At 50.4% G+C, this 12,167-nt stretch overlaps 1 protein-coding gene across 1 annotated transcript in view; it reads right to left on the bottom strand.

Moving 5' to 3' along the window:
• Positions 1 to 12,167, bottom strand: part of LOC147111338 (uncharacterized) — a 161,454-nt gene that overhangs the window by 76,372 nt on the left and 72,915 nt on the right. The window contains exons 23-24 of the mRNA XM_086000011.1: positions 11,170 to 11,317; positions 7,263 to 7,336 (exon numbers count right to left, since the gene is read on the bottom strand). Coding sequence (XP_085856137.1) covers positions 7,263 to 7,336; positions 11,170 to 11,317 — 222 coding nt within the window. The remainder of the gene's footprint in view (positions 1 to 7,262; positions 7,337 to 11,169; positions 11,318 to 12,167) is intronic.

Below are 12,167 nucleotides of genomic sequence, written 5' to 3'. Positions count from 1 at the left end.
ATGGTCCGTGCTTCAACTGTAAGGAGTGGCAACAGTTTGCAGCACAGTATGACTTTCAGCACATCACATCCAGTCCTCTGTATGCTCAGTCGAATGGTAAGGCAGAGAAAGGTGTTCAAGTTCTCAAACAGCTACTGAAGAAAGCAACAGAAAGCAAGTCTGATCCTTATCTCGCCCTGCTGAGCTACCGAGCCTTCCCTTTAGACTGTGGTTCTTCACCTGCTGAGCTCCTAATGGGTCGCAAGTTGCGCACCACGCTACCCTGCTGTGCAAAAGAAAAGCAGAGTAAGGAACTGAGACAGAGACTTCAACTGTTAAAGCTGAAACAGAAATCATACTATGACAAGTCATCCAAAACTCTGAAACCATTGACAAGGGATGATGTTGTCAGGATTGAGGATCCAGATGCATGGAACAGGAAAGCTACAGTTCTTGAGGAAGTAGGACCAAGGTCATACACTGTTAGAACTGAGGAAGGACAGATTCTCAGGAGGAACCGCCGTTCCCTCCTAAAAACACAAGAGACTATCGAAGAGCAAATCGATGACAATGCCGCAACTGAATCTTGTCACTCACCACCAGAACAATCTAACACAAATACACATACAGGCTCTCATGAAAACACATCAGACTTACCTGTGCTGAGAAGATCTACACGTGAAGTAAAAAAGCCTGATAGACTTAATCTTTGAGTACAAAGAAAACTACAATAAAAGAATGAAAAGCTTAGAGTTCATAAAGTAAAGCTTTGAAAATGTATTGACTGTTGTGATGATGTTCATGTCATTATGATTGATTGATATTGATTTTGTTTAACCTCTAAGGAAGGGAGATGTAATGATCAGTAACATGTCATTCTAGAATGGTACACTAGGTGGAGCTGTATGTTTAAAAGTGGGGCTACCCACAATGCAGTAGTCAAGATGGATGCTGTACACTAGTCCACATGGCTGAATAAAGTGACTAGCTCAAGCTAGCTGTTCATAATGAAAATGTCTATTTATTTATGAACATAACAGGAACTAGGTAGCAGATTAAAGAGCAGGACCTCAAAGGTTGTAATCTCTGGATTACTCCCGGTGCCACGTGCTAGTGAGTATAGGACAGGATAGAGCAGATGAATGCGTGGCTAAAGAGTTGGTGCAGGAGGGAGGGCTTTAGTTTCCTGGATCACTGGGTCTGCTTCTGGGGAAGGTGGGACTTGTACAAGTCGGACGGGTTGCACCTGAACCAGAATGGGACAAATATCCTTGCGGGGAGGTTTGCTAGCACTGTTGGGGGGGGGGGGGGGGTTTAAACTAACTTGGCAGGGGGATGGGATACAGAGTGGAGCTATAATAGGGGGTGATGTACAGCCAAATATAGAGGAAAAAACAAGTCAGCTTGGAAGGCAGAGCAAATATGTAACGGCACAAGGGAGTAGGGCAAGGCTAGGTTGCATTTATTTTAATGCAAGGAGTCTTGCGAATAAGGTGGATGAACTGAAGGTGTTGATGAACACATGGGAGTATGAATATTGTTGCTATCACGGAGACATGGTTGAGGGAGGGGCAAGACTGGCAGCTCAATATTCCGGGGTATAGAATCTTCAGACGAGACAGAGGGGGGGGTAAAAGAGGAGGGGGTGTCGCAATATTAATTAAGGAGTCAATTACTGCTGTAAGGAGGGATGATATATTAACAGGTTCCTCTAATGAGGCCAAATGGGTAGAACTTAAAAACAAAAAGGGGGCAAGCACTTTGCTGGGAGCATACTATAGGCCTCCAAACAGTCAGGGGGAGATAGAGGAACAGATATGTAGGCAAATCTCAGAGAAATGTGCAAATAATAGGGTAATAATAGTGGGGGATTTCAACTTCCCCAATATTAACTGGGATAGTCAGAGTGTGAAAGGCTTAGAGGGTGCAGAATTCTTAAAGTGCATCCAGGAGAGCTTTTTGAGCCAGCATGTAGAAAGTCCTACAAGAGAGGGGGCAGTACTGGACCTAATTCTAGGGAATGTGGCCGGCCAAGTGGAAGAAGTGTTAGTAGGCGAGCACTTTGGTGACAGTGACCATAATTCGGTGAGATTTAAGGTAGTCATGGAAAAGGACAGAGATGGACCGGAAATAAAGGTTCTAAATTGGGGGAAGGCTGATTTTAATATGATAAGGCAGGATCTGGCCAAAGTGGACTGGGATCAGCTACTTGTAGGAAAATCCACATCAGAGCAATGGGAGTCTTTCAGAAAGGAAATTGAGAGAGTACAATGGCAACATATTCCCGTAAAGGTCAAGAGTGGGACCAACAAGCCCAGGGAACCTTGGATGTCAAGGGATATACGAGAATGGATTAGGAAAAAAAGAGGGGCTTTTGGCAGATACAAAGGACTAAAGACAGAGGAAGCCCTAGAGGAGTATAAAAAGTGCAGGGGGATACTTAAGAAAGAAATTAGGAGAGCGAGGAGGGGCCATGAAATAACACTGGCGAGCAAAATAAAGGAAAATCCTAAAGGTGTTTTATAAGTATATTAAGGGCAAGAGGATAACTAGGGAAAGAGTAGGGCCCATTAGGGACCAAAGTGGCAATCTGTGTGTGGAGCCAGAAGATGTAGGTGGGGTTTTAAATGAATTTTTTGCATCTGTGTTCACTATGGAGAAGGATGATGTAGACATAGAAATCGGGCAGGGGGACTGTGATATACTTGAACATATTAGCATCGAGAGGGAGGAGGTACTAGCGGTTTTAGCAGGCTTAAAAGTGGATAAATCCCCAGGCCCGGAAGAGATGTATCCCAGGCTGCTGTGTGAGGCAAAGGAGGAGATTGCAGGGGCTCTGACACAAATTTTCAGAACCTCTCTGGCCACAGGGGATGTGCCAGAGGACTGGAGAACAGCTAACGTAGTACCATTATTCAAGAAGGGTATTAGGGATAAACCAGGGAATTACAGGCCAGTGAGCCTAACATCAGTGGTAGGGAAATTATTGGAAAAAATTCTGAGGGCAGAATTAGTCTCCACTTGGAGAGGCAAGGATTAATCAGGGATAGTCAGCATGGCTTTGTCAAGGGAAGATCATGTCTGACCAATTTGATTGAATTTTTCGAGGGGGTGACTAGGTGTGTGGATGAGGGTAGTGCAGTGGATGTGGTATACATGGATTTCAGTAAGGCTTTCGATAAAGTCCCGCATAGGAGACTGGTCAAGAAGGTAAGAGCCCATGGGATCCAGGGTGCCTTGGCACATTGGATACAAAACTGGCTTAGTGGCAGAAGGCAGAGGGTAATGGTCGAAGGTTGTTTTTGTGACTGGAAGCCTGTGTCCAGTGGGGTACCGCAGGAATCGGTGCTGGGTCCCTTGCTGTTTGTGGTCTACATTAATGATTTGGATGTGAATGTAAAAGGTATGATCAGTAAGTTTGCAGATGACATGAAAATTGGTGGGGTGGTAAATAGCGAGGAGGGTAGCCTCAGTCTGCAGGACGATATAGATGGGTTGGTCAGATGGGCAGAACAGTGGCAAATGGAATTTAACCCTGAAAAGTGTGAGGTGATGCATTTTGGAGGGACTAACAAGGCAAGGGAATACACAATGAATGGTAAGACCCTAGGAAAGACAGAGGATCAGAGGGACCTTGGTGTGCATGTACATAGATCCCTGAAGGCAGAACAGGTGGATAAGGTGGTTAAAAAGGCATATGGGATACTTATATTCTATGCCTCGGCTAATGAAGGCAAGAGCAGGGAGGTTATGATGGAGCTGTACAAAATGCTGGTTAGGCCACAGCTGGAATACTGTGTGCAGTTCTGGTCGCCACAGTATAGAAAGGATGTGATTGCTTTGGAGAGGGTGCAGAGGAGATTCACCAGGATGTTACCTGGGCTGGAGTGCTTCAGCTATGAAGAAAGACTGGACAGGCTGGGGTTGTTTTCCTTGGAGCAGAGAAGGCTGAGGGGGGACCTGATTGAGATGTACAAAATTATGAGGGGCATAGATAGGGTAGATAGAAAGGAACTTTTTCCCTTAGTAGAGGGGTCAATAACAAGGGGGCATAGATTCAAGGTAAGGGGCAGGAGGTTTAGAGGGGATTTGAGGAAGAACTTTTTCACCCAGAGGGTGGTTGGAATCTGGAACTCACTACCTGAAAGGGTGGTAGAGGCAGGAACCCTCACAACATTCAAGAAGCATTTGGATGAGCACTTGAAATGCCATAGCATACAAGGCTATGGACCAAATGCTGGAAAATGGGATTAGATTAGACAGGGATTGATGGCCGGCGCGGATGCGATGGGCCGAAGGGCCTCTTTCTGTGCTGTATAACTCTATGACTCCTGGAGATAATGGCCAACATTCCATTAGCCTTTCTGGTTACTTTTTGCACCTGTGCACTGGCTTTTAGTGATGTGTGTACATGGACACTGAAACCCCTTTGCTCCTCCACACCTCCTCGTCTCTCACCATTAGGAAGATATTCCGATTTTCTTTCTCAGATCTCAGTCCACCTCGCACTTCCCCACATTGAACTCCATCTGCCACAGTTTTGCCCGCTCGCTTAGTCTGTCTACGTCCCTCTGTAACTTCCTGCTCCCATCTACTGTAGGATAGGGTGCATTTGTATGATTTGGTAAAACATTTTTGTATAACTATAATATGTAAAATTGTATGTTAAAAGCCTAAAAGCCTGTCCTGCGTCTCCTAACTCAGTGTCATCTGCAAACTTGGATAAACAACTCTCGATTCCTTCATCCAAGTCATTGATGAATATGGTGAAAAGTTGAGGTCCCAGAACAGATCCCTGGGGAACACCACTCGTCACATCCCACCAATCAGAGAACGTTCCCTTTATCCCCACTCTCTGTCTCCTATTATCAACCAATCTCACAAAGGTTACTTCCAATTCCACGCGCTCTAATTATTGCTAATAATCTGTTGCTAATAACCTCTTGTGCGGAACCTTTTCAAATACCTTCTGGAAGTCCATATAAACAACATCCATCGACACTCCCCTATCCACCAGGCTAGTGACCTCCTCAAAACAATTCAACTAGATTAGTCAGACATGACCTACCCACCCCAAATCCAGACTGATTCTCTGTGATCAGCTGATTCCTGTCTAAGTGCTCAGTCACTCAGTCCCTAAGGATTGATTCCAGGAACCTCCCCTCAACTGATGTTAAACGGACGGGTCTGTCGCTACCTGGTTTCTCCCTCTTTTTTAAATAATGGGGTGGTATTTTCTGATCCAAAGGCACAATTCCCGAACCCAGAGAGCTTTGGAAAATTATGACTGACACATCCGCAATTTTTTCACCTATTTCTTTTAGTGTGGAAACCATCAGGTCCTGGAGATTTAACTATCTTAAGTCCCATTATTTTCTCCATTGCCTTTTTTAAAATTACATATATTAAATCCACTAACTTCCTCCCCTTGACCTGTATTTAAGTTAACTTGTACTTCTGGAACTTTGTCCTCTTCCTCCACTGTGAAAACAATTAGAAAATGCTCACTGAACAAGTCTGCCATTTCCTTAATATCCATTATAATCTTCTGCATCAGTCTTTAATGGCACAACATTCTCCTTTACCGCTCTCTTTCTCTTCACGCATTTCTAAAAACTTTTTTAATCTTAGCTTTGACATCCCTTGCAAGTTTTTTCTCCATATTCCCCTCTCCTGACTTTGTGTCCCCCATTGTTCCGGCTAAATGAGCGTAAACTGCGGATTCAACTGTGGCTTTTCCAGGTCCGTGGGGGACCAGTACCACACCGGCAGTCCCTTTGTCAACAGAACCGTTGGGAAGCAGCTCCACCTTTCACCCCGCGTGCTTCTTTAGCCCTTCCTGAACCCCAGTGTCGAGTGCACATCCTGCCAGAGCTTGTTGGAGAAAGACTTGCATTTATGTAGCGCCTTTCACCACCTCAGGACATCCCAAAACGCTTCACAGCCAATGAAGTATTTTTGAAGTGTAGTCACTGTTGTAATGTAGGAAACGGGGCAGCCAATTTACACACAAGATCCCACAAACAGCAATGTGATAAAGACCAGATTATCTGTTTTAGCGATGTTGATTGAGGGATAAATATTGGCCCCAGGACACCGGGGAGAACTCCCCTGCTCTTCCTCCAATAGCGGCTGTGCGATCTTTTACATCCACCTGAGAGGGCAAACGGGGCCTCGGTTTAACGTCTCATCCGAAAGACGGCACCTCCGACAGTGCAGCACTCCCTCAGTACTGCCCCTCCGACAGTGCGACACTCCTTCAGTACTGCCGCTCCGACAGTGCGGCACTCCCTCAGTACTGCCCCTCTGACAGTGCGGCGCTCCCTCAGTACTGCCCCTCCGACAGTGCGGCGTTCCCTCAGTACTGCCCCTCCGACAGTGCCGCGCTCCCTCAGTACTGCCCCTCCGACAGTGCCGCGCTCCCTCAGTACTGCCCCTCCGACAGTGCCGCGCTCCCTCAGTACTGTCCCTCCGACAGTGCGGCGCTCCCTCAGTACTGCCCCTCCGACAGTGCGGCGCTCCCTCAGTACTGCCCCTCCGACAGTGCGGTGCTCCCTCAGTACTGCCCCTCCGACAGTGCGGCGCTCCCTCAGTACTGCCCCTCCGACAGTGCGGCGCTCCCTCAGTACTGTCCCTCCGACAGTGCGGCGCTCCCTCAGTACTGCCCCTCCGACAGTGCGGCGCTCCCTCAGTACTGCCCCTCCGACAGTGCGGCGCTCCCTCAGTACTGCCCCTCCGACAGTGCGGCGCTCCCTCAGTACTGCCCCTCCGACAGTGCGGCGCGCCCTCAGTACTGTCCCTCCGACAGTGCGGCACTCCCTCAGACAGTGCGGCACTCCCTCAGTAATGCCCCTCCGACAGTGCGGCGCTCCCTCAGTACTGCCCCTCCGACAGTGCGGCGCTCCCTCAGTACTGCCCCTCCGACAGTGCAACGCTCCCTCAGTACTGCCCCTCCGACAGTGCAACGCTCCCTCAGTACTGCCCCTCCGACAGTGCGGCGCGCCCTCAGTACTGTCCCTCCGACAGTGCGGCACTCCCTCAGTAATGCCCCTCCGACAGTGCGGCGCTCCCTCAGTACTGGCACTGGGAGAGTCGGCCTGGATTTTTGGGCTCAGGTCTCTGGAGTGGGACTTGAACCCACGACCTTCTGACTCGGACGTGAGTGTGCGACCCACTGAGCCACAGCTGACACGTTTCCAAATGGAAATAGCCGTCTGCACCAAGTGTTCACCGAAGATACCATGGATGATGGGACCACTCCTAGTGGCTGCAATGGACAATACCTTTCTAATTGGGAAGAGGGGCCCGCTCTTCCTCCATTGTTGTTTTCCCATCATAAAGCAGTCGAGCTTCAAACCTGCCGGAGAGAAAATGAACCAGAACTCAGAGCCGTGGGGAGGACGAAAACCCCAGCGAGATAGGCGTAAATGGCAAAATGCAACAACCATCAAAGCCTCTTACTGCTGGCATCAGCCTAGAACACAACCAGGATGACAAGAAAAGTAGAGCAGTGGGGGGAGCTTTACTCCCTCTACACTGTCCCATCAAACACTCCCAGGGCAGGTACAGCACGGGTTAGATACAGAGTAAAGCTCCCTCTGCACTGTCCCATCAAACACTCCCAGGGCAGGTACAGCACAGGTTAGATACAGAGTAAAGCCCCCTCTACACTGTCCCATCAAACACTCTCAGGGCAGGTACAGCGCGGGTTAGATACAGAGTAAAGCTCCCTCTGCACTGTCCCATCAAACACTCCCAGGGCAGGTACAGCACAGGTTAGATACAGAGTAAAGCTCCCTCTACACTGTCCCATCAAACACTCTCAGGGCAGGTACAGCGCGGGTTAGATACAGAGTAAAGCTCCCTCTGCACTGTCCCATCAAACACTCTCAGGGCAGGTACAGCGCGGGTTAGATACAGAGTAAAGCTCCCTCTACACTGTCCCATCAAGCACTCCCAGGGCAGGTACAGCACGGGTTAGATACAGAGTAAAGCTCCCTCTACACTGTCCCATCAAACACTCCCAGGGCAGGTACAGCACGGGTTAGATACAGAGTAAAGCTCCCTCTACACTGTCCCATCAAACACTCCCAGGGCAGGTACAGCACGGGTTAGATACAGAGTAAAGCTCCCTCTACACTGTCCCATCAAACACTCCCGGGGCAGGTACAGCATGGGTTAGATACAGAGTAAAGCTCCCTCTACACTGTCCCATCAAACACTCCTGAGATTGCCTGCTGCAGTGCCCCAAGTCCGCCTCCTATTCCCAGGGCGAAGAACTGCCAGAGAAAGGGGTGCGAGGTCGGGTGGTGGGGCGGTAGGTAGGAGGCTGCACCACATTGGCAGCTCGGCCCCAGGGTTCCCAAGTGCGGACAATGCACCCGTTTGGAGTGGAACACGTGGAAAGCGTGAGAGAGAAATTTTGGGGTTTAGATTTTATTGAGGTGAGGTATTAGCCACAGCAACTGTGGTAAACGAAAGCTGCAATTAGAAAGGATCTATTGGCCTTGGAAGGAGCGCAGTGTAGATTCACCAGAATGTGACCAGGTCTCCAAGGGTTAGATTGTGAGCAGAGATTACATAAACTCGGTTTGTATTCCCTGGAATGTAGAAGGTTAAGGGGGGATTTGATTGAATTTTTTAGGAATTTGGAAAGAATTGAGAGGGTAGATAGAGAGAAACTTTTTCCACTGGTGGGTGCAGTCCAGGACAAGGGGGCATCACCTTAAAATCAGAGCCAGGCCATTCAGGAGAGAAGTTAGGAAACACTTCTTTACACAAAGGGTGGTAGAAGTGTGGAACCCTCTCCCACAAGAAGCAGTCGATGCTGGGGCTCAGTTAATTATTTTAAATCTGAGATCGATAGATTTTTGCTAGACAAGGGTATTAAGGGATATGGAGCCAAGGTGGGTGGATGGAGTTAAGATACAGACCGGCCATGAGCTCACTGAATGGTGGAACAGGCTCGAGGGGCTGAATGGCCTCCTCCTGTTCCTACGTGTGTTCACCAGGCGCTATCGGGAGAATTTTTGGGGCTTGGATTTTATTCAGGTGAGACCTTAGCCAGGGCAACTGTGCGGAACTGAAGCTGGTCTCCAATACTGCTTCCTGGGTGGAGGTTCGTTCCCCTTTGTGTACGTGAGTGTTTGAGTGTGTGTTTGTATGTATTTGTGTGTGCGTGTTAATGTCCGTGTGTGTGTAAATATGTTAACATGTGAGTGTGTTCATGTGTCTGTACGTAAGTTACTGTATGTGTTCATGTGTGTGAATGTGTTTATAAACTCAGGACGCCCCAAAGCGCTTCACAGGCGATAAAGTACTTTTAGTCACTGTTGTAATGTAGCAAACACGGCAGCCAATCTGTGCACAGCAAGCTCCCACAAAGAGCAATGAGATGAATGTACAGATAATGGGGGAGAAATTCGGTGGAGCCGCAAACGGGGCGCCCAGCTCGCCTGGGCGTCGGAATTACCGCTGCGATCGGAGCAGTTGCGCCCGCCGGAAATTCATCTTGAACGTCCCAAGAGGAACTCGGGGCACTGCTTGAGGCGCCCGGCGTCCCCCTTAGGGTGCTGAAACTGAATATCGCAGCGCAACGTGCCGCAGCGCCACATGCTGCGGCACGGCGCACTGCGGTACTGCAGGCCTTGCTGCCCTTCTTAAGGGGGAGGGGCCTGCACCAGCGCGATGAGCACCAGCGCGATGAGCAATCGCGAGTGCCGGCAAAAGAGCCCAGCACTCTCGGGACACAGCCGGCACTGCCCGGGGCGGGGGGGATCAGGAGGCCGGGGACCGAGGTGCTGGCAGGCGGCCACCGAAAAAAATGGCCGCCCCACACCTCCACCTTAATTTGCGCCACTGCCACCACAGGTAGGCCCCGTGAACCGGGCGCGATTTGCGAATGGCGTTACAGAGGCGCACGCTAACAAATATCGCGATCGGGGTGGTAACGGGGCGCTGCGCACACCGATGACGTCATCAGTGGCGGCGCAGCGCAACAGGCTAACGCTGCCATTAGCGCCCCAGCTAACTATCGCGGGAGGCGTGGCCAGTGGCGCTAAAGCCACTGAGTGCCCTCTTTAGGCGCTAACTGGTGGCGCAGCCCACCGAATTTCTAGGCCAATCTGTTTTAGTGATGTCAGTTGAGGAATAATTATTGGCCCAGGACACCGGGGAGAGCTCCCCTGCTCTTCTTCAAAATAGCGGCCATGGGTTCTTTTACGTCCACCTGAGAGAGCAGACGGGGCCTCGGTTTAATGTCTCATCCGAAAGATGGCACCTCCGACAGTGCAGCGCTCTCTCAGTACTGCCCCTCCGACAGTGCGGCGCTCCCTCAGTACTGCCCCTCCGACAGTGCAGTGCTGCTCCCTCAGTACTGCCCCTCCGACAGTGTGGCGCTCCCTCAGTACTGCCCCTCCGACAGTACAGCACTCCCTCAGTACTGCACTGGAGAGTCAGCCTGGATTTTGTGCTCAAGTCTCTGGAGTGGGACTTGAACCCACAACCTTCTGACTCAGAGGCAAGAGAGAAACGGACTGAGCCACAGCTGAACTACTGCCTGGGTACGAGCCATTTCAGATGTGACGTGTGGTGAGTGTAGCGAGCTCGGGAGGAACAGGTGACTTTGGACCTCTGGTTCCCAAAGCTCTCCCCCACTGGGAGTTTTCCTCGCCTCATGGCTGAGTCTGTTGTAGACTCATTTTTAAAAATTTATTCATGGGATGTGGCATCACTGGCAAGGCCAGCATTTATTGCCCATCCCTAATTGCCCTTAAATGAGTGTCTCGCTCGGCCATTTCAGAGGTCAGTTAACATTCAACCACCTTGCTGTGGGTCTGGAGTCACATATAGGCCAGACCGGGTAAGGGTGGTAGATTTCCTTCCCTAAAGGTCATTCGTGAATCAGATGGGTTTTTACGATAGTTTCATGGTCACCATTACTGATACTAGCTTTTTATTCCAGATTTATTTAATTAGCTGAATTTAAATTCCCCAGCTGCCGTGGTGGGATTTGAACTCACGTCATTAGTCCAGGCCTCTGGATTACTAGCCCAGTGACATTACCACTCTGCAACCGTACCCACTCTGATTGGTCAACCACTGCATTATCTTCGCATCATGCGACTTCCGGGATCGTAGAAAGGGTGAACTAGACAGACCCCGGCCTTTTGACCGTCGGCCAGTTCCTACCTCTTCTCAGCAGTTCGGCACTGTCCGCCTTTTCCCAATTCACCTCCAGCGGGGGCTGCATTCGGAACAAGGTGACCGCCACATGGCTGGAGTGCAGCTGCTTCTTTATATCTTCTATGGGCGTCGTCCCGCTCTCCTCCGTCAGCAGCTGTGTCGCAGCCAAAACACGCGGGAAAGAGGACGGTCAAAAAAACCAAATCAACAAGTGATTCGCCCAGGCCCGGCCCCTTTAACAATAGCACAGAAAGAAAGAAAGGAGGGAAGGACGTCCCAAAGCGCCTTACAGCCAACAAAGTACTTTTGAAGGGTAGTCACTGTTGTAATGTGGGAAACGCGGCAGCCAATTTGCGCACAGCAAGATTCCACAAACAGCAATGTGATGATGACCGGATAATCTGTTTTAGTGACGTTGATTGAGGGATAAACATTGGCTCCAGGACACCGGGGAGAACTCCCCTGCTCTTCTTCAAAATATTGCCACGGGATCTTATACGTCCACCTGAGAGGCAGACAGGGCCTCGGTTTAATGTCTCATCCAAAAGACGGCACCTCCGACAGTGCGACGCTCCTTCAGTACTGCCCCTCCGACAGTGCAGCGCCCCCTCAGTACTGCCCCTCCGACAGTGCTGCACTCCCTCAGTACTGCCCCTCCGACAGTGCTGCACTCCCTCAGTACTGCCCCTCCGACAGTGCAGCGCTCCCTCAGTACTGCCCTCCGACAGTGCGGCGCTCCCTCAGTACTGCCCCTCCGACAGTGCTGCACTCCCTCAGTACTGCCCCTCCGACAGTGCAGCGCTCCCTCAGTACTGCCCTCCGACAGTGCAGCGCTCCCTCAGTACTGCCCCTCCGACAGTGCAGCGCTCCCTCAGTACTGCCCTCCGACAGTGCGGCGCTCCCTCAGTACTGCCCCTCCGACAGTGCTGCACTCCCTCAGTACTGCCCCTCCGACAGTGCAGCGCTCCCTCAGTACTGCCCTCCGACAGTGCAGCGCTCCCTCA

The sequence above is a fragment of the Somniosus microcephalus genome, chromosome 11, assembly GCF_052327205.1.
Source record: "Somniosus microcephalus isolate GS21.2 chromosome 11, FLI_Smic_1.0, whole genome shotgun sequence".
Classification (NCBI taxonomy): Eukaryota; Metazoa; Chordata; class Chondrichthyes; order Squaliformes; family Somniosidae; genus Somniosus; species Somniosus microcephalus.
This window is presented reverse-complemented; position numbering and strand designations above follow the sequence as displayed.